The sequence below is a fragment of the Staurois parvus genome, unplaced genomic scaffold, assembly GCF_062004578.1.
Source record: "Staurois parvus isolate SC_StPar_1 unplaced genomic scaffold, SC_StPar_1.0 ptg000363l, whole genome shotgun sequence".
In the NCBI taxonomy this organism is placed as follows: Eukaryota; Metazoa; Chordata; class Amphibia; order Anura; family Ranidae; genus Staurois; species Staurois parvus.
Window position 1 is genome coordinate 375979 of NW_028318159.1, and position 23430 is coordinate 399408.

The 23430-nt window shown below is 46.9% G+C and overlaps 2 protein-coding genes across 4 annotated transcripts in view; both read right to left on the reverse strand.

Annotated features, from left to right (window-relative positions):
- LOC149456340 (NACHT, LRR and PYD domains-containing protein 3-like) overlaps nucleotides 1-19323 on the reverse strand; it is a 36225-nt gene extending 16902 nt beyond the window's left edge. The window contains exons 1-3 of one of the 3 annotated variants that reach the window (XM_089685151.1): nucleotides 19125-19323; nucleotides 7975-8073; nucleotides 2953-3134 (exon numbers count right to left, since the gene is read on the reverse strand). In XM_089685151.1, the coding sequence (XP_089541277.1) occupies nucleotides 2953-3134; nucleotides 7975-8005 (213 nt within the window). In that variant the 5' untranslated portion in view covers nucleotides 8006-8073; nucleotides 19125-19323. Of the gene's footprint in view, nucleotides 1-2952; nucleotides 3135-7974; nucleotides 8079-19124 lie in introns of those variants that run through there. The other 2 variants (XM_089685150.1, XM_089685152.1) reach the window with 2 other exon arrangements.
- The window catches only part of LOC149456339 (NACHT, LRR and PYD domains-containing protein 12-like), a 127745-nt gene that overhangs the window by 70262 nt on the left and 34053 nt on the right, over nucleotides 1-23430 (reverse strand).

The following is a 23430-nucleotide window of genomic DNA, read 5'->3' on the forward strand; positions in this document are numbered from 1 at the left end:
TGCGAGCGTCGGGACGTACAAGTGCCGTAACCGGCGGGAAATTTTAAAATTTTAAAAACTGTAATTTTCTTATAAACGAATTTCACATAGTATAACATTCCTGTTTCAAACCATTTCACATACATTTTGTCCCGAATGCTTTGTCCGGCGCCCTGCCTGCATTTTGACTGTGTTTTCTGCCGGAAACGTAGAAACGTCCATGGCGTCCAAAAAGCGTCCCTTTAGGTCAAAATCGGTTTTAGACCGGCTAGAGAACAGCGATAGTAAATCAGAACCACTTGCAGAATTGAGTGATAATGATTCGTGGGGGAAATTCCTCATCAGACACTGAAAATGATTCTGCGACTTTGCTCAGCGATGTGCGAACTTGGCGCTATATTTCACATTTCAGTGTTTTTGGTTTGATTATATTATTGAAATAAATGTATTATTATTACCGTATTTTGCGCTCCAAAAGACGCACCTAGGTTTTAGAGGCAGAAAACAAGAAAAAAAAATATCTGAACCAATGGACTGCAGACATAGTACAGGAGATGACCAGAGACTGCGGACAGTACAGGAGATGACCAGAGACTGCAGACACAGTACAGGAGATGACCAGAGACTGCAGACACAGTACGGGGGATGACCAGAGACTGCAGACACAGTACAGGGGATGACCAGAGACTGCGGACACAGTACAGGAGATGACCAGAGACTGCGGACACAGTACAGGAGATGACCAGAGACTGCGGACACAGTACAGGAGATGACCAGAGACTGCGGACACAGTACAGGAGATGACCAGAGACTGCGGACACAGTACAGGAGATGACCAGAGACTGCGGACACAGTACAGGAGATGACCAGAGACTGCCGACTTAGTACAGGAGATGACCAGAGACTGCAGACAGTACAGGAGATGACCAGAGACTGAGGACAGTACAGGAGATGACCAGAGACTGAGGACAGTACAGGAGATGACCAGAGACTACGGACATAGTACAGGAGATGACCAGAGACTGCGGACATAGTACAGGAGATGACCAGAGACTGCGGACATAGTACAGGAGATGACCAGAGACTGCGGACATAGTACAGGAGATGACCAGAGACTGCGGACATAGTACAGGAGATGACCAGAGACTGCGGACATAGTACAGGAGATGACCAGAGACTGCAGACAGTATAGGGGATGACCAAAAGACTGCGGACTGTATCAGGGATGACCAGAGACTGCGGACTGTATAGGGGATGACCAGAGACTGCGGACAGTACAGGAGATGACCAGAGACTGCGGACAGTACAGGAGATGACCAGAGACTGCGGACAGTACAGGAGATGACCAGAGACTGCGGACAGTACAGGGGATGACCAGAGACTGCGGACAGTACAGGAGATGACCTGAGACTGCGGACATAGTACAGGAGATGACAGAGACTGCAGACAGTACAGGAGATGACCAGAGACTGCAGACAGTACAGGAGATGACCAGAGACTGCGGACATAGTACAGGAGATGACCAGAGACTGTGGACAGTACAGGAGATGACCAGACACTGCGGACACGGTACAGGGGATGACCAGACACTGCGGACACGGTACAGGGGATGACCAGACACTGCGGACACGGTACAGGAGATGATCAGAGACTGCGGACACGGTACAGGAGATGACCAGAGACTGCGGACTTAGTACAGGGGATGACCAGAGACTGCGGACAGTGCAGGAGATGACCAGAGACTGCGGACAGTGCAGGAGATGACCAGAGACTGCGCACAGTACAGAAGATGATCAGAGACTGCGGACAGTACAGAAGATGATCAGAGACTGCGGACAGTGCAGGAGATGACCAGAGACTGCGGACAGTACAGGAGATGACCAGAGACTGCGGACACAGTACAGGAGATGACCAGACACTGCGGACACAGTACAGGGGATGACCAGACACTGCGGACACGGTACAGGGGATGACCAGACACTGCGGACACGGTACAGGGGATGACCAGACACTGCGGACACGGTACAGGAGATGACCAGAGACTGCGGACACGGTACAGGAGATGACCAGAGACTGCGGACAGTACAAGTGATGACCAGACACTGCGGACAGTACAGGGGATGACCAGAGACTGCGGACACAGTACAGGAGATGACCAGAGACTGCGGACAGTACAGGGGATGACCAGAGACTGCGGACACAGTACAGGAGATGACCAGAGACTGCGGACAGTACAGGGGATGACCAGAGACTGCGGACACAGTACAGGAGATGACCAGACACTGCGGACAGTACAGGAGATGACCAGAGACTGCGGACCTTTAGGGAGGGAGGGGGAGCGGGTACCTGAATTTGACAGGTACCCCATCCCACTTCCGTGGAGTTGTCCTTTTACTGTAGGCACGCTGGCTTCTTCCCAACCCGGCATATGACAGCCGGGTACCCAATGCGCATGCGCGAGAAGCACTGCGCTTTGTGAATGGCCCGGCGTCTTCTGGAACCTGTCATGTGTCCCAGAAGGCGCCGGACCATTCAGAAAGCGCAGCCCTTCTCGCACATGTGCAGTGGGCACCCGGCTGTCACAGATGCCGGGGCAGGAAGAAGCCGGCGCAGGAAGACTGCAGCGCTGGACCGAGGAACAGGTAAAGTCCTTCAGCTGAGTGGCCGGCCCGGTATTCTGACATGGTGGCGGTGGAAATACTGGACCGGCCGCTTTATATTCGCTCCATAAGATGCACTGACATTTTCCTCCCTTTTTTGGGGGGAAAAAAGTGCGTCTTACGGAGCGAAAAATACAGTATATTATTATTTTTTATGAATATTTATTAAATTATAATTTATGATTTTGTGTTTCAAGTTTTATCATACCCAGAATGTTTACTAGACTCTTGTTCAGACAGATTTCAGTGAGTTATTCCTAAAAATTACAGCCTACAATAAAAAAACGGTAGATTTCCAAGCAAAAAAATGTACCGCTTTGAGCTTAGAAATATGGAAGGAGGGAAAGACTTTCTGAGATTTTAGCTCTTTCAGGAGGGCCTCAGTGTCCATGTTCTCCAGGATGTAGATCAGATCATCTCTGTAATACTCGTGAATCCTCCTCAGCGATGGATCGTCATACTCAGACAACTTCTGAAGAAAGCTCCTGATGTCCTCTGCAGAAACACAGAAAATGTGATTACAGGATTGTGGCTTGAACTCAGAATCTTAACTATCACTGAGAAAGTCTATGGGGGTGATTTACTAAATCTGCAGAGAACAGTAAAATAATGCACATAGGGAAAAAGGATTCCTTTAGAGCAGGGGTCTCCAAACTGTAGCCCAAGGGCCAGATGCGGCCCTTTGCTAGCCTTTATCCGGCCCTTGGGGCTCTATTCCTCCCAATGCTCCTTCAGCGTTACCTATAATGCTACCACCTCCCCCTCTCTCCCCCTCTCTGTTGGGGTCCCCCAAGGCTCTGTCCTCGGGCCCCTTCTCTTCTCCATCTACACCTCTTCCCTTGGCAAACTGATACACTCCCACGGCTTCAACTACCACCTCTATGCCGATGACACGCAAATTTACCTCTCCACCCCTCACCTCACCCCTTCAGTCTCCGCCCGAACCACTAGCCTACTGAACGACTTATCAGACTAGATGTCGCTCCATTTCCTCAAATTGAACCTTTCCAAAACCGAGCTCCTGATTTTCCCCCCAGCCATCTCGACCAACAACGCCACCATCAGTCCCACCCCACAAGCCAAAGTCCTAGGTGTCACTCTAGACTCAAACCTGTCCTTCCAATCCCATGTCCAATCGCTAGCAAACTCATGCAGGCTCCACCTCCGCAACATCTCCAAGATACGTTCATTCCTAACCCCAGACACTACTAAACAACTCGTTCACCCCCTTATTATCTAATGTCTGGACTACTGCAACTCCCTCCTCACCGGCCTACCTCATCACAGACTATCCCCGCTTCAGTCTATCCTGAACTCAGCGGCAAGACTCATCCACTTTACCAACCGCTCCGCTTCTGCCACCCCCCCCCCTGTCATTCCCTCCACTGGGCTCCACCCCCCTCTGTCATTCCCTCCACTGGCTCCCAATTGCCCAACGCATTAAATTCAAACTACTAACACTGACATACAAAGCCATTCATAATGCTGCCCCAAACTACCTCACCGACCTGATACCCAAATACCACCCAACCCGTAATCTTCGCTCCTCACAAGACCTCCTACTTTCTAGCTCCCTGGTCTCCACCTCCCACGCCCAACTGCAGGACTTCTCCAGGACTTCCCCCCCCATCCTCTGGAACTCACTATCCCAATCCATCAGACTTTCACCTACCCTCCTCACCTTTAGGCGCACCCTGAAAACCCATCTCTTCAGGGAAGCCTACCCCACCCTCACCTAACAGCCGTTCTCCTCCACTCCTCCCACCACTCCATCCCCCACAGCCACTTCCTCCTGTACCACTATCCCCTCCCTCCTAGATTGTAAGCTCGAAAGAGCAGGGCCCTCGTACCCCTCGTGTATTGTTTTATTACTGTATTGTCTCATGTACTGTCCCCCACTATAATGTACAGCGCTGAGCAAACCTTTTAGTGCTATATAAATACTGTATAATAATAATAATAATAATAATATGAAGCAGTATTCCTCCCACTGACAACAACGATGGGGCACTATTTCTTCCAACGATAACACTTATGGGGTACCATTCCTCCCATTAATACCAATGATGGGGCACTACTCTTCCTCCTACTGACCATCCCTGAGGCCATGTTTATTCTCACTGATGCTGTGCCCGGAACATTTTCTACCCCCACTGGCCGCACTCCGGTCCTCTTAAAGTCTGAAGGACCATAAACCGGCCCTTTGTTTGAAAAGTTTTGAGACCCCTGCTTTAGATAGTACAACGCTGGGGTCCATTGTTGGCCAGCACTACAGAGGGAAAGAGTTTGAGGGTACTTATTTTAGATGATGAAATGATTTCAAATGAGCAAACAGTGTGACCAGGCAGTGGGAGTTCTAGTACTAGAATCCATCACTAGGGGGAGTCACCAGCAGGAGGAAGGAGGTCCTGATTCCTCTATATAGATCTTTATATCACTAGAGTGGTCACTAGCAGGAGGTCCCAATTCCTCTATATAGATATTTATATCACTAGAGTGGTCACTAGCAGGAGGTCCCAATTCCTCTATATAGATCTTTATATCACTAGAGTGGTCACCAGTGGGAGGACAAGCAGCAATCTCTTGTATGACTTTCAATGAAGCTGTTGGAAGGCTGGAACGGAGAGGAGAATCGGTTTCCAGCTGCTTCATTGAAGGTCATACAGGAAATCGCTGCTTGTCACTGCCCCCACAGCTGCACCGATCATCCCTGATCGTTACATTTCTTTCTGCCCCCCCCAGCTGTGTGCTCCTCATTGCTCAGTCCCTCACCCCATTCTCCCCACCAATAGGAGAAGGGAGAGAGGCTGGATCTGCTCTGCCTCCACCTGTACCCGCCCACACTCCAGTCCATGCAGTTTCTGAGGATGTGTATACCGGAAATGGAAAACAGAGCAGCCGACAGGTCTGATGCTTCTGACTGAGTCATTTGAGTCTGACATCCCTTCCTTCCACCCACTCCTCCCTTCCTTCCTTCCACCCACCCCTCCCTTCCTTCCTTCCACCCACCCCTCCCTTCCTTCCTTCCACCCACCCACCCCTCCCTTCCTTTCTTCCACCCACCCACCCCTCCCTTCTTTCCTTCAACCCACCCCTTCCTTTCCTCCTAATAACCCACTCACCCCTCCCTTCCTTCCTTCCACCCACCCCTCCCTTCTTTCCTTTTACCCCTCCTTGTCTTCCTTCCACCCTCCCTCCATTCCTTCCTTCCACCACTCCCTCCCTTCCTTCACATCTTCCCCCCTCCCTCCCTTCCTTCCCAACCTTCCTTCCCTTCCCTTCCACATCTATCTCCCTTCCTTCCACACCTCCCTCCACTCCCTTCCTTCCACCCCTCCCGCCCTTCCACTCCTCCCTTCCTTTCACCCCTCCCTCCCTCCTACTCCTCTCTTCCTTTGCACCCCTCCCTCTCTTCCTTGCACCCCTCCCTTCCACCCCTCCCACCTCAACCTTCCTTCCCTCCCACCCTTTCACATCTACCTTCCTTTTCACCCCTCCCTCTCTTCCTTCCACCCCTCCCACCCTTCCTTCCTTCCACCCCTTCCTTTCTCCCTCCCTTCCTTCCACTCCTCCCTCCCTTCCTTCTTGCCATTTCCTTCCTTCCTTCCTTCCCTTCCTTCATTCTGTATAAAACATTTAAGTTACATTTTATGAGATAATTGCGTGTTTAGGGGCGGAATTAAGTGAGGGGCAGGATAGGGGTTGGGTGGGGCACCTAGTGGTAAGCAATTCTTAAGTCCTGGCTAGTAGTTCAGGACTTGAAATTTTGAGCCCTGATAATACTACAAACTGCCACTGTACTATACACCGGCTGGAAAGGGGTTAACATCTTGGGGTACTCAAGGGGTTAAATGTGTGCCTAACTATGTGTAATGTGTGTAAAGTGTGCTGCTTTTACTTAGTGACCTCTCCGTTTCTCACCCCTGCTTTGCAGAGATAAGAAACTGACAGATTGCTGCCCCTGTACAGAGCTCTGTGTTGTTGACCAGCACAGAGCTCTGGGCTGTGATCGATCGCACACCAATCACCAGGTCCTGGCTGTGAATCATTGCTGACAGGCTCCTGCTGTGTACAATCACAGAGGGCGCCGCTCAAAACCCGGACGTGAGCAGGGGTGTACGGGTACATCGCTTCGCCTACAGCGCCCGCCCGTCCTCATTACATTGCGGGTGGGTGGTCGCTAAGTGGTTAATAATCCAGATTGATCAGAATTGGGGGATATCCGGTGGCTATGAGGTAGACGCTACATTTCTTTTACAAGATGCAGCAGCCTGCAGGTAATAGCGTACACATCATTACATATAACTGATGTGTTTGGTGTTGTACCCCTCCCCCCCCAAAAAAAAATACTAAACTTCAGCTTCAATATTCAAGTATATTTGAATATTAATTTTCTAGTCAATTATTTACTAGGTTATTTAGTTGCTTTTTAACCACTTCCAGTCCGGACACTTTCACCCCCTTCCTGTCCAGGCCAATTTTCAGCTTTCAGTGCTGTTACACTTTGCATGACAATTGCGCGGTCATGCAACACTGTACCCATATGAATTTTTTAGCATTTTTTTGCGACAGATAAAACTTTATTTTGGTGGTATTTATTCACCACTGGGATTTTTATTTTTTTGCTCTATAAATGAAAAAGTCCAAACATTTTGAAAAAAAAAGTGATTTTCTTATAACATTTTGCAAATAATATTTCTTCATGAATCTTGGCCAAAAATGTATTCATCTATCTTTTTAGTTATTTTATTTTGTTATATTATTATTTATGTTTTTTTTAACATGCTGTCACCCTAGCAGTAAAATATCACCATGGTGACACTGTACTACTTGTGGGGGGTGATGAAGATTTTTTTTCTTTTTTTACACTGATTGCTTTTACACCCATAAAGACTGTAAAAGCAATCATTTCTCCTCTCTGGCTGCATTCCTGCAGCCATTGAGAAGTACTGAGTGAGCTGTGGTTGGTCACAGCTTGCCACATGATACAAAGGTGTTGTGAATAGCCCTGTACCATGTGACCTCTGTGATCATTCACAGATTTCACTAGTAGTAAGCAATGAAGTCAGGAAGTGACATCTTGCTTACTACTATTCATGTGATCACTGGTTGGCCAATCAGTGATCACGATTGGGACATCACACAGAAGTCCTGTACAGCGGGCACCGAATCGCGGTGCCGCACGCTCCCGGCAGGCAGTGAATGCGGAGGCCGTTTATAAACGGCCACCCGCTCCTGCACTGCTCCCGCCTGTCCGTTTATGTACATGGGCCGGACAGGAAGTGGTTAATGTAAAAATAATATAAATAAAATAGAAGAACTTATTGATGCTTACCTTGTAATTCCAGGTGGTAGAATCTCTCCATTTGGGATAGCAGCAATCAGACTGTCGAGTACACGAGACACGGGACACAATCGTTGCCTTTCTGATGATCTGCGCTGGTAATAGAGATCATGTGAATGTTGGTAAATGGATGAAAAAGAATTTATCGACAAATAATAAAAGCTGTGTGTCACGGGTCACCCACACGCCGCACCCACAGCGACTAGCTAACCGACGCGCGAACGTGCGGCCGTGACTTGGGGTAAGAGGGAAAAAGGGGGACTAAACTTTGAATATATAAAACCTTATATAAGACCAGCCATGATATACTTTCACAGCCCGCACTACCTCTTGGCCACCACCAGGGGGGGGGGGGGGGACGCCACTCAGATCCAGATGGCTGACCACACACTGGCAGATACAAATCTTATATACAATCTGGTGCACTGATTAGAGTTGAGGAGCAGCTTAGCAATCACACACCCTTCTAGGATCCCTCCAGCTATCCTACAAGCTAGAACCCCGCTGTTAATCACTTTTCCACTGTCCACACACCCCCACACCAGACACACCTTAAACGGTAGCTTGCCACCACCCAACAGTTTATCCGCAGAACGGTCTGCTGGGACACCCCACACACACAGATCTCCGTCTGGCAGATCTGTTACCTTTACAATCTGCACACAATCTGCCCACACAGTGCAATTGCATACAGATTGGCAATGAGCTTGACCGAGCATTTAAAAGCACTAACATACAATACAATCTAATCTCTCCGGAGATATGAGCCCGTGCTTACGTACCCAGAAGTCACTTATTAATTTTAAGATTTAATATCCCGATAATGGGCAGTGCATAAAATATGTACAAAGTATAAAAAAATACAAAATATACAAGGAGACACACATTGACAATTCACTATAAACTAAAAGGGAATAAAAAAGAGAGATAAAACTTTTACCAAGATTTATCCTGCAACTGGAGCAAGTCAGGGAGAATCAGCAATCCGTCAGTCAAATCGAACTGGCTCCATACGAATCACAATGTCCATATCTCCAGTCCTCAATTTATGGGAATATGGACGTGGGCTGGACATGACTACTGGGCCAATTGCCTCTGGGGGGTGTTCCTGTACCCGCCCAGAGGATGTTCTGGGTGCTGAACTGCCCAAAGTCAATTGGACCAAGATTGAATTTCCAACACCAGCGTATAAATCCGATCGCGACAGTACCAACCACTGTTCCACTATCGCACTCCAGCACCACATAACCATTTCCTGCATTTTCCTGGCATTCTACATAGGCCACAAATATAGTTTTTATATGCCGATGTGGGCTACAGAGTGCCCCATCAGAAGGAAGTATTTTCATCTCTCTGCAACTAATATTTCAGCTTGTATGAGGGATGAAACAAACTTCTTTGATGTATGTATATACTTTTAGAGCTCCCAATGTCAGGGAGACAGATCGGAGCCCCCCTCGTGTCATGAAGCCGAAACGTCTGCGTTTCTCTTTTAAACTTAAGGAAGATGGCAGAGTCTGATTACATATAGTTGACAAAATCTTATTAGCACCCAGGTGCTACTTCCAGAGGAAGCTAGTCCCTTCAGATGCTAATTGATGACCATCTGTCTCTGAATACCTCTCAGCTACTCAAATCTGCACATTTATGTCACACCATGCGAGAGTCCTCCAAGGCCTTGTTCACATTTCGTACAGCAACACGTGGGGTATGACGGCGGGGTGCAGTGCATTCATGTAAGCATGCAGGGGAGAATTCACAAAGCGGCATCTTACTACATCCAAGTATGCGCTGAGATCAGGGAGGGGCTAGACTATTGTGCATCTCCCCACCAAAAAATAATGAAACTTCACCTGTAGTTCTACTTCAACCCTCCTAGCACGCATCCCCTCCCCCAAATTCCCCCTCCTAGCATAAATCCCCCCCAATCCCACCTCCTAACACAAATTCCCCTAAATCCCTGCCCAGCACAAATCATTCCTCCCCACCCAAATCCCGCCCCCCCCCCAATTTCCCCTCCTTACACAAGTCCACCCCAATGCCCTGTCCTAGTACAACCCCCCTCAAATTTCCCCTCTCAAGCACAATTCTCTCCCCAGTCTCCCCTCCTAACACAAATCCACCCCAATCCCCTCTCCTAGCACAATTCCCCCCCTCTAATCTCTCCCCCAGCACAATATTCCCCCAATCCCCTCACATTAGTATAGTGTTCCCAAAAACGCAGCGTTAGCGGGATCAGCCCCGACACCTGCCAGCACCTGCGTTTAGCCCCTACGCTTACCCCCCCCTTCTCCCCCCAGCAAGTGCAGTGTCAGTAGGTCACTCTCACTTGATACATTGCATACAAAAAGACAGTGTTTGCAGAATCAGGCCTGATCTCTGCTAGCACTTACCGGTAAATTTTGATGACTCTCATATGCAGCAGAGTGCCAGTACTAGTGCTGCGCTACCTTTTGATGAACTCACAAGCACCAGCGGCCTAGTACATCCTGGTCTTTCACATACCAGCACTGCAGTATGACTTGGTGACATGGCGAGTCCCTTAAGTGCAGTACAAGCTTGTGTGGTGGCGAGCGCAAGTATTGTCCCGCAACCACCAAGAATTCGCACACAGGCCCGTAGAGCCCCTAGTATCCTTCCGGATGTGCTTGCAAATCCCGATTGGCAGCCCACAAATTCTGCAGCACCCATACTTCCCCCATTCACTGCCCAACCTGTAATTCAGCTGGAAATGGCAAATTTAACTACTCCCCTTGATTTTTTTGGAGCTGTTTTTCATGGAAGATCTGTATGCATTGATTGTGGATCAAAGCAATTTAGATGCACAATTTATCGCTGCTAACCCAAATTCAAACCTTGCCAGACTATTTGCATGGAAACCCATTACGGTTTCCGAATTTAAATTTTTTTGGGGCCTAACCCTCAACATGGGCTTACTTAAAAAAAATTAATTGCGGTTGTATTGGTCCACAGACCCAATTCATCATATGCCGTGTTCTCTGCTGCCATGTCCAGGCATAGATATGAGAGTATAATGTGTTTTATGCATTTCAATTACAATACACTCTGTTGTCCTCGAGGTGACCTTGAATTTGACCGGCTCCACAAATTCAGCTCCTCGTAAATCATCTTAGCCAAAAATTTGCAGATGTCTATACTCCCCAGCAAAAACTCTGCGTTGATGAGTCTCTCATTAATTTTTCTGGCCACCTTGCATTCAAACAATTTCTTCCCAGAAAGCGTGCCAGAAATGGGGTCAAGATGTATAAGACCTGTGAGAGGGCAACAGGCTATATGGGAAGTAGTGGCAAGATAGTTTGGGACTTGGTGTCATCCTTTTTCCATATGGGGAACCACTTATACGTGGACAATTTTTTATTCAAGCGTGCCACTATTTAGACATTTGTACAATCTTGGAATTGGCACATGTGGCACCATGTGACCACCATTAGAAGTGGGTGGATGCAGGGCAGTATATTCTAATGATGGACATAACACACACACTTTTTGGCAGAGATACCGGAATGGTGCCAATCATCTCTATAGTCTAAGAAATCAGAAGCTACGAGCATTTCATCACTTCAGTTTCACAGGAAATGTAAGGGCAGAGGAGATATCTAGAGTCTGATAGACCCCAGATTTCTCAAAAAAGAATATATGGCAATGCCCATTGAAGTTATAGGGGATATTTGCATTTCCTGTGATAGCATTAAAAGTGATCAAAAAAAAAAAAAAAAAAGCACCTTCGCCCCCGTGCGCACCTGCGTTCGTGAGCTTTGACCCTATGGCGGTATGTAAACAGCGGTTGCACCATGCATGTGAGGTATCACCGTGAACGTCAGTTCAAGGGCAGTAATTCTAACATTAGATCTCCTCTGTAAATCTAAAATGGTAGCTTGTAAAGGCTTTTAAATTGTTGTCTATGGATATTAAAAATGTATGCAATTTGTCACCATTGCACGGGGCATGCGCCGTTTTAAAGCATGTCATGTTTGGTATCTATTCACTCAGCATACCATCATCTTTTATATGTTACCAAATAATTGGCAATATATTGTGTTTTTGTGCATTAAAAGTAAAAAAAAAGTGTATTTTTTTTAAATTTGCATTTGAAAAATCGCTGTGCGAGTACTATGTGACATAAAAAAATTGCAACCCCCACCGTTTTATTCACTAGGGTGTCTGGTGAAGAAAAGCAAACAAGGGCGCACTCTCATCGTGCATTACCGTGGTACACCACGTATTTATTAACAGCTTGCCTACCAGCCGCAGTGTATATACTGTGGCAGGGTGGCACCGCTGTGCTAAACGACGTTTTAAAACGTCATTTAGCAAAACAAATAGGAGGCGCGTGACCGCCCTACCCGCTCCGTCGATCGCGGCCGCGGTTGTCAATCACCGGGTCCCGGCCAATCATTACCCGCCGGGTCCCAGCGATTGCCGGAAAACAGTGACACAGAGCACAGCTGCATTGTTTACAGTGCAGCTCTGCTCCCTGTCAGCTCCTACAACGCTGTTCCTGAAAGTGGAGTTTAGCTCTTGGGATCAGCGTGTTCCTGTAAAGTACACACCCCCGCCCACTAGTAAAACACTCCCCTCACACAGTTAACTCTTTGATCACCTAAAAATGTTAACCCCTTCCTCCCCGGTGCCATTAGTACAGTGTCAGTGGTTTTTTTTTTTGCACTGATAACTGTATTGGTGTCACCGGGGATGTCAGTGACCCCAAGTCAGTTCCCCCCAGTGTCAAAATATCCGCCGCAGTCCCGCCATAAGTCGCTGATCACTGTCATAAATCACTGATCACCGCCGTAAGTCGCTGATCGCCGCCATTATTAGTATAAAAAAAAAAAGAAATCCCAGTATTTTTCCAGCCATTTGTAGACGCTATAACTTTCACGTAAATCAATTAATTTACACGTATTGGGATTTTTTTTTAGCAAAGACATGTCGCAGAATACATTTTGGCTGAAATTTATGACAAAATTAGATTTTTACATTTTTTTACTGCACATGTTTTATAGCAAAAAGTCCCAAATATTGTTTTTTTTCTCAAAATGGTCAGTCTTTTTTTTTTATAGTGCAAAAAATTAAAAACGCACAGGCGATCAAATACCACTGAAAGAAAGCTCAATTTGTGGGAAAAAAAGGACGTAAATTTAATTTGGGTGCAGTGTTGCATGACCGCGCAATTGTCAGTTAAAGTAACGCAGCGACGTAACACAAACCACTTCTGTAACCACTTCCTGACCGCCCTATAGCAGAAATACTGCTACAGGGCGGATGGGTGCGCAAAATCACAGATATATATATATATATACACATACACGTGATTCGCGCTCCCGTGGTTTTCTCGCCCCTCCCAGATAGCATCAGATTGCCCGTCAGTACGCCAGTCATCACATTTAACCCCTTGATTGCCAGGAAGACGCTCATACACAATAAACCTCCATTGCTAGTATAGTGTCTGAACGGATCAATATCTTTGATCAGATCAGCACTATACCAGCGTTCACATTAGTATAGCGTCCCCAAAAATGCAGCGTTAGCGGGATCAGCCCCGGCACCTGCCAACACCTGCGTTTAGCCCCTACGCTTACTCCCCCTTCTCCCCCAGCAAGTGCAGGGTCAGTAGGTCACTGTCACTTAATACATTGCACACAAAACCTCAGTTTTCTCAGAATCAGGCCTGATCTCTGTTAGCACTTGTCGGCAAATTTTGATGACTCTCATATGCAGCAGAGTGCCAGTACTAGTGCCATGCTACCTTTTGGTGAACTGGTGAGTACCAGCGGTCTAGTATATCCTGGTCTTTCACATATCTCTTAGATTGTAAGCTCCCAGGACCAGGGCCCTCCTAACCCTCTTGTATTGAACTGTATTGTTCTGTATTGTCTCCCGTTATATTGTAGCGCTGCAGTAGGACTTGGTGACATGGTGAGTCCCATAAGTGCAGTACAAGCCGATGCGGTTGCGAGCACAAGTATTGTCCCGCAACCACCAAGATATGTGAGTATAATAAACTTTACCCTCTACACATCCGCTCTTCTCAAATACAACTCCAGCCTCCACACTGCTAATCAAACCTACTATAACACTCTCATCAAGACCCCCTCATCCACTCCTTGTCAACTCTGCCTCCACCCACCAACTTACTTACTGCACAGGAGATTGCCAGTCACTTCAAAATGATCGACACAATTCGTGATGAGATCTCCACTGTCAAGCTTCCTCCTCTAACCAAAATACCAGGCCCAACACCAAACTCTATACTCTCCTCCTTCAACCTTGTTACCATCAAGGAAGTTACCAAACTCCTTTCCAAAGCCCACTTCACCACCTGTCCCCTGGATCCTGTCCCCTCACGACTGTTGCAGCCGCCGTCCTGCTCTATCCTAAACTCTCTAACCTGCATCTTCAACCTCTCACTCTCCATGGGCACCTTTCCCTCCCCACTCAAACATGCACTGGTTACCCCCATCCTCAAAAAACCCTCGCTGGACCCCACCTGTTTGAATAACTTAAGACCCATCTCCCTGCTCCCATTTGCCTCCAAGCTTCTCGAACGCCTTGTTCACAACCGTATGAACTGCTACCTCACCGACAACAAGCTTCTCGATTCCCGACAGTCTGGCTTCCGCCAACAACATTCCACAGAAACTGCCCAACTAAAACTCACTAATGACCTACTAACTGCTAAAACCAACGGCCATTACTCCATAATCATACTCCTTGACCTTTCCGATGCCTTTGACACAGTCGACCACCAGCTCCTCCTCAGTAAACTCCACTCCATCGGCCTCCATGACTCTGCCCTCTCCTGGTTCTCCTCTTACCTTTCTCAGTGCACTTTCAGTGTCACATACAACTGCTCCTCCTCCGCTTTCTCCTTCTGTTGAAGTACCCCAAGGTTCTGCTCTTGGACCCTCCTTTTCGCTTTCTACACCTCCTCCCTAGGCTAACTGATAACCTCCAATACCACCTCTATGCTGATGACACCCAGATCTATCTCTCCACTCCCCAGCTCACCCCTTATATTGTAAAGCGCTGCGCAAACTTGTTGCCACAAGTTTTTGAAAAAAGAAAAAAAACAAAAACATTTTTTTCTATTCTTTTTTTATATTTCAAAACCTTGTGAGAAAAAAAAAGATCTGCAAAATACTCACCATGCCTCTTTAAATTCCTTGGGGTGTCTACTTTCCAGAAAGGGGTCATTTGGTGGGGGGGGGGGGGGGGAGGGGTTTGGTGCTATCCTGGCATGTCAGGGCCTTCAAATCTGTGATAAGTAGTGAGGAAGATACGCACCTTCTGGCTTTCAAAGTGGTCATTGGATTTCAGGCTCCTGTATGTGGCTAGGCTCCCAAAAAGTCTCACATGTGGTATCCCCATATTCGGTAGAAGTAGCAGAATGTATTTTGGGGTGTAATTCCACATATACCCATGGCTTGTGAGAGAAATAAATCATTTAAATGACAACTTTGTAAAAAAAAAAAAAATGTTTTGGTCATTTTCCAGAAACTTGTGGAAAAAAAATAAATCTTCCATGGACTCAATATGCCTCTCAGCAGATAGCTTAGGGTGTTTACTTTCCAAAAAGGGGTCATTTGAAGGTGTTTATACTATCCTGGTATTTTAGCACCTCAAGAAATGTTATGAGCAGTCAGAAAGTAAAAGCTGTGTAAATTCCATTATCTATACCATAGTTTGTAGACGCTATAACTTTCACACAAAGCAATCAATATACACTTATTGGGATTTTTTTTTAACCAAAAACTTGTAGCAGAATACATTTTGGCCTAAATTTAGGATGAAATTTTAGTTTTTTTGGATATTTTTTATGACCGAAATGAGAAAATATTGTTTTTTTCAAAACAAAATTTTTTTCTTCAAAACTTTTTTTGTTTATAGTGCCAGAAATAAAAAAAAGTGCACAGGTGATCAAATACCACCAAAAGAATGCTCTATGTGTGTGAAAACAAGGACAAAAATTTCATTTATGTACCGTATTGCATGACCGCAAAATTGTCCGTTAAACTAGCACAGCGCTGTATAGCAAAAAAAATGGCGTAAATTGCAGTATCTATACCATAGTTTGTAGACGCTATAACTTCCACACAAAGCAATCAATATACACTTATTGGGATTTTTTTTAACCAAAAACATGGAGCAGAATACATTTTGGCCTAAATTTATAACTAACTTTGAGTTTACTATATATTTTTTATAGCTGAAAGTAAAAAATATCATTTTTCTTCAAAACTTTTGGTCTTTTTTTGTTTAAACCGTGAAAAATAAAAAGCGCACAGGTGAACAAATAACACCGAAAGAAAGCTCTATTTGTGTGAAAAAAAGGACGTAAATTTCGTTCGGGTGCAGCATTGCATGACCGCGCAATTATCAGTTGAATTAGTGCAGCACTGAGTAGCAAAAAGAGGCGTGGTCATTAAGGGGGGTAAATCCTCAGGAGGGCAAGTGGTTAAAAAAAGAACATATAGATATATACTCACAAATCAAAGAAAATAAAAACGTGACCGTTGATCCGCAATGCAGTCCAATTCAATACTGTGCCTTACGTAGGGATAGGCTGACGTGTTTCGGGAGATGAACCCCCTTCTTCAGAGCTGAAGTATATACCTGCTGATCCAACATACGGTATTTTTCACTCTATAAGACGCACTTTTCCCCCCCAAAAAATGGGGGAAAATGTCAGTGAGTCTTATGGAGTGAATATGGAGTGGCCGGTCCGGTATTTCCGCAGCCACCGGGTCGGCTGCTCAGCTCTCCTCTGCAGCAGGACCTTACCTGTTCCTTGGTCCACCGCTGTAAAGTCTTCCCGCGCCGGCAACTTTAGTGTGAGCACCCGGCTGTGACAGCCAGGTGCCCACTGCGCATGCGCGAGAAGCGATGTGCTTTGTGAATGATCCAGCATCTTCTAGGACACATGACAGGTCCCAGAAGACGCTGGGCCATTCACAAAGTACAGCGCTTCTCGTGCACGCACAGTGGGAACCCGGCACAGCCGGGCGCCTGCACTAAAGAGAGGACAACTCCGCAGAAGTGGGAGCGGGTACCTGTCAAATTCAGGTACCCGCTCCCCCTCCCTCCCCAAAGGTCAGCAGTCTCTGGTCATCTCCTGTACTGTCCGCAGTCTCTGGTCATCTGTACCGAGTCCGCAGTCTCCGGTCATCACCTGTACCGTGTCCGCAGTCTCCGGTCATCTCCTGTACCGTGTCCGCAGTCTCCGGTCATCTCCTGTACCGTGTCCGCAGTCTCCGGTCATCACCTGTACCGTGTCCGCAGTCTCCGGTCATCACCTGTACCGTGTCCGCAGTCTCCGGTCATCACCTGTACCGTGTCCGCAGTCTCCGGTCATCACCTGTACCGTGTCCGCAGTCTCCGGTCATCACCTGTACCGTGTCCGCAGTCTCCGGTCATCACCTGTACCGTGTCCGCAGTCTCCGGTCATCACCTGTACCGTGTCCGCAGTCTCCGGTCATCACCTGTACCGTGTCCGCAGTCTCCGGTCATCACCTGTACCGTGTCCGCAGTCTCCGGTCATCACCTGTACCGTGTCCGCAGTCTCCGGTCATCCCCTGTACCGTGTCCGCAGTCTCCGGTCATCCCCTGTACCGTGTCCGCAGTCTCCGGTCATCCCCTGTTCCGTGTCCGCAGTCTCCGGTCATCCCCTGTACCGTGTCCGCAGTCTCCGGTCATCCCCTGTACCGTGTCCGCAGTCTCCGGTCATCCCCTGTACCGTGTCCGCAGTCTCCGGTCATCCCCTGTACTATATCCGCAGTCTCTGGTCATCCCCTGTACTGTGTCCGCAGTCTCTGGTCATCTCCTGTACTGTGTCTGCAGTCCATTGGTTCAGAATATTGTTTTTCTCGTTTTTCTCCTCTAAAACCTAGGTGTGTCTTATGGAGCGAAAAATACAGTATATATACCCAAGTATGGCAGAGAGGACAGGATAACAACCCCCCCCCCACACACACACACACACACCCCACACATATAACGGCCCAATCAAAAAAGGCCAATCAAATCCACCTCAGGCAACAAAAGTAAATAAATACATTTTTAACCGCCTCCCGCCCGCCATATAGTCCAATGACGGGCGCAAGGTGGTTCTCTCGTTCTGGGAGGACGTCATATGACGTCCTCCCATTCTCACCGCGCAGCGCGGTGATCGGCGGTGCGCTGTTTCCCTCGGACACAGCGGATCACCGATCACGGAAAGAGCCGAAGATGTCGGCTCAGTCATGTGATCAGCTGTGTCCAATCACAGCTGATCGCATGTAAACAGGGAAATGCCGGTTATCGGCATTTCTCTCCTCACGAGCTGTCACACTGACAGAGGAGAGGAGAGTAATCGGCATTCCTCGGAGGGGACATCTACACTGATCATCGGGGCACTGCTGATGAGTGTGCCCTGATGATCTGTGTAGCCCCAGCAGTGCCACCTGTCAGTGTCCATCAGTGCATACCAGTGCACATCAATGCCACATATCAGTGTCCATCTGAGTTGCCTTTCAGTGTCACCCATCAGTGCAAGTCAGTGCCACCTATAAATGACAATCAGTACCGCCTATCAGTGCCAGTCGGTGCCGCCTATCAGTGCCAGTCAGTGCAGCCTATCAGCGCAGCTTATCAGTGCCATATATGAGTGCTGCCTTTCAGTGCTCATCAGTGATGCCTGTCAATGCCCATCAGTGCCACCTACCAGTGCCTCCTCATCAGTGCCCATCACTGCAGCCTCATTAGCGCACATCAGTGAAGGAAAAAAAATTACCTATTTAAAAAATTTTATAACAAAAACTAAGAAAAAAATCGGGGGTTTTTTTTCAACATTTTCAGTGGTTTTTGGTTTAAAAAAAATAAAAAACCCCGAGGTGATTAAATACCCCCAAAATAAAGCTGTCACAAAAAAAATGATAAAAATTTCATGTGTACAGCGTTGCATGACCGCGCAATTGTCATTCAAAGTGCGACAGCGCTGAAAGCTGGAAATTCCCCTGGGCAGGAAGGGGGTAGACACGCCCGGTAGGCGAGGGGTTAAAATACGCACCAATATTATATACGGGTAATCAATAATTAATATATATAAATAGGCAATGGCACATAAATAAATGAACCGTACTCACATATAGTACCAGGACTGGGATAGATCAATAAACTCACACAATGGGGCACCTTCCCAACATAACAACCATCAGCTGTATAAAGAACACAACATAATGACGTAATTGATTAAAATTATTACTAAATAATAAAAACATAAATAAATAAACGCCCCGCGGATGTAAGAACCAGCCGGGAGTTGGTCCTGCTCGCCAGGATGGTTTCATAGGACCGTGACCAGGGAAACATAAGGCGTATCAGTGCGCATGCGCACTGCGTCTCGGCCGCGCAAGCGCACTACGCCGCAGATTATCTGCGTGCGCTCCGGTGAGCCGTGCCACCAGACACACGCCCAGGAAGCGCGTCAGAGTGAGGGCGGAAGTGAGAAGCCGGCTCCCTATGTAGTGCTGGAACCGCACTCCTACTACTAACGCATGCTATAACAAATGTTAAAACGTGGAAAAATGAACAGAAAATGTACTTAGATGTGAATACAGAGCCACAGAACTAATGTAACCTTGGAATGAATCGAATCAGCCCTAATCAACTCCTTATTCTCCTTCTCCATGGAATCATTATTGTCCTGCTGTTTGTTTTGTGTTCATTTCTATTCATTTTTGTTTTGCTTTCTAAATATTTCTACACCTTTTACATATATTTACATGTTTCACCTTTAACCGCTTCCCGGCCGCTCTATAGCAGAAACACTGCTACAGGGCGACACGGGTGCGCAAAATCACGTGTCTATATACGTGATTTTGGATATCCAGGTAGAGAGCGCACGAGGCGCGCGGGCGCCCTACCTGCGCTGCCATTCGCGGCTGCAACTGTCAGTCACCGGGCCCCGGCCGGTATATACTTTCTGGCGCCTGGTGATTTCTGATGATCACCGTCGGGGAGGAGGACTGTTTTGTTTACTAACAGTCCTCCTCCCTGTCAGCTCGGGCACACTGTACAGCACAGACATCCTTAGCAGTGAGTACAGTGACGCACACACACACCCCGCCCCCTAGTAAAACACTCCCAGCCAGGAGCGGAATGACCATTTGGGAACTCGGGCACTGCCCGAGGGCCCTGGGTCAGTAGGGGGCCCCATGAGATGCCCCTGGTACCTTTTTCATAGGCTTTTTTGAGTTTGGGCAAGGACACATGGGCCCCATGATCCCCTATTGCCCGGGGGCCCCATGAGTTGTCAGTCCGCCCCTGGTAGGGGGCCCCATGAGATGCCCCTGGAACTTTTTTCATAGGCTTTTTTGAGTTTGAGCAAGGACACAGGGGCCCCATGATCCCCTATTGCCCGGGGGCCCCATGAGTTGTCAGTCCGCCCCTGCTCCCAGCACACAGTTAACCCTTTGATCGCCCCTCACATTAACCCCTTCCTGCGCAGTGTCATTAGTACAGTGTCAGAGCTTTTTTTTTTTTTTCTAGCACTGAACACTATATTGCTGTCACTGGGGATGCCAGTGACACCAAGTCAGTCCCCCCCACAGTCTCAGAATGTCCGCCGCAGTCCTGCTATAAGTCGCCGATCGCCGCCATTACTAGTAAAAATGAAAACAAATAATCCCAGTATATATACCACCATTTGGAAATGCTAATCACATAAACTGATTAATTTACACGTATTGGGATTTTTTTTTTGTAGCAAAGATATGTAGCAGATTACATTTTGGCCAAAATTTTTGAAGAAATTTAATATTTTACATTTTTTTACTGGACATATTTAAGAGCAAAAAGTCAAAAATTTTGTTTTTTTTCTCAAAATTGTTGGTCTATTTTTTTGTAGCGCAAAAAATAAAAAACACAGGCGATCAAATAGGGGCACTGAAGGAAAGCTCAATTCCTGGGGGGAAAAAAGGACGTAAATTTCATTTGGGTGCAGCGTTGCATGACCACGCAATTGTCAGTTAAAGTAACGCAGCGCCGTAATGCAAAAAATGGAAGGGGGGGGGGGAATCCTCAGGAGGGCGAGGGGTTAAAAAAGCAAAATTGAAGAAATAAATGTACTTCTTTTGTAAATAACTTTTCAATGCTTTGTACCAGAATAATAATTTTAATGTCATTTTAAAAAGGACAAATTACAGAATAAAATGCAAACTTTCTATATGCAGTAACACTATTTTTAAACCACAGTGCTAAAAAAAAAAATGTGTTTTTTTTTTTTAATTTTGTTACATTTGTCTAAGGAGTGTGAAAAAAATGTCATTGTTGCAAGACAATATTCATAAAAAAAAGCCTTGCTAGTGCTTAAAAAAAAATCCTCATATATACATATGGAGCTTGCTTTGTGCACTGGTGTGCAGTCATGTTGGAACAGGAAGGGGCCATCCCCAAACTCATGAAATTGTCCAAAATGTTGCCTTAAGAGTTCCCTTCACTGGAACTAGGGGGCCAAGCCCAATCCCTGAAAAACAACCCCACACCATAATCCCCCCTCCACCAAACTTTACACTTGGCACAGTGTAGTCAGGCAAGTACCGTTCTCCTGGCCACCGCCAAACCCAGACACGTTCATCAGATTGCCAGACAGAGAAGCGTGATTGGTTACTCCAGAGAACACATCTCCACTGCTCTAGAGTCCAGTGGCGGCGTGCTTTACACCACGGCATCCGACGCTTTGCATTTCACTTGGTGATGGAAGGCTTGGATGCAGCTGCTCGGCCATGGAAACCCACTCCATGAAGCTCTCTACGCACTGTTGCTGGGCTCATCTGAAGGCCACACCAAGTTTGGAGGTCTTTAGCTGCAGACAGTTGGTGACTTCTGCGCACTGTGCGCTTCAGCATGCGCTGACCCCGCCCTGTCATGTGACGTGGCCTACCACTTTGTGGCTGAGTGGCTGTTGTTCCCAGTTGCTTCCACTTTGTTATAATCCCACTAACAGTTGATCGTGGAATATTTAGTAGCCAGGAAATGTCACGGATGGACTTATTGCCCAGGTGGCCACCTATCACGGGACCACGCTTGGAGTCACTGAGCTCCTGAGAGTGACCCATTCTTTCACCAATGTTTGTAGAAGCAGTCTGCATGCCTAGGGGCTCGATTGTACACACCTGTGTCCATGGAGGGGATTGGAGCACCTGAATCACATGATTTGCAGGGCGGGGACAATACTTTTGGCAATCTAGTGTATATTGGATGTATATTTTGTTATTACTTCTGTATTTGTGTTAGAATGCTATTTACGCCTCCATCTTAGAAGATTGCTCTTGATCTTTTGAGGCATTGTTCCCTCCAGTAACTACTGGAAGTAACATGGCTGAATGTCCATTACCACCTCAGTAAATCCCACCTGAGACACAGATGGAACTTCAAAGAAAGTTATATAGCTAGATCCCACCCACTAAAGGACATATAAAAGCAGTTAGAACTCCTTACTTATACAGAGTATCCAATACTATGTATTATGCTGCTCTCCCTGCATCCTCCGACGTACAATAACTACATTCACTTTTCAACTTGGCATCAGCATTCAAAATTTATTTCAGGTACTTATATAGCGCCATCAATGTACGCAGCGCTTTACATATATATATTGTACATTCACATCAGTCCCCGCCCCCGAGGAGCGTACAATCTAAGGTCCCTGACTCACATTCATACCTACACATACTAAGAACAATTTAGACAGGAGACAATTTACCTACCAGCATGTCTTTTGGAAGGAAACCCACGCAGGCACAGGGAAAACATGCAAACTTCAGGCAGGTGGTGCCGTGGTTGGGATTCAAATCAATGACCTGAGTGCTGCCATGCGGTAGTGCTAACCACTTAGCTACTGTGCTGCCCCCATTGTTACTGAAATCCATGAGTTTGGGTTTCCCTGTCACCACCCTTTGATGGCTGTGCTAATCCATCTGCAATGATTCATTCTCTGCTGGAGTTGGATTTCTTATTTCTGAATCTCCTTCTTATCATCCAGAACAATGTCTTGGGTCCTTCCACAGCTGTAGCAGAGCTTCTTCCTCTTGGGTCACTAAATGATGACCTTCAGTCCTGGTCGGAGGGATTCCAACTTTTCAAGTTCTCCTTTAGTTTTATCTGACAAGTCACTGTCAATGATCCTAAAAGAGAGGTAAATGGTCATCAGATTTCAGCAGATCAGTCTCTCACTATTCCCCATTATTCTCCGGGGTGAAATAAAGAGGATCTGAATGCTTATTTTTGCTATTGTTGTTATTATCAAGAGGCCTAAATACTTTGCTTTATATCAGTGGTCTCCAAACTGCGGCCCATGGGCCGAATGCCTGTCTCTATACGGCCCCCGGGGTACTATTCCTCCCACTGACACTAACAAGGAGGCACCATTTCTTCCACTGGCGCCAACTA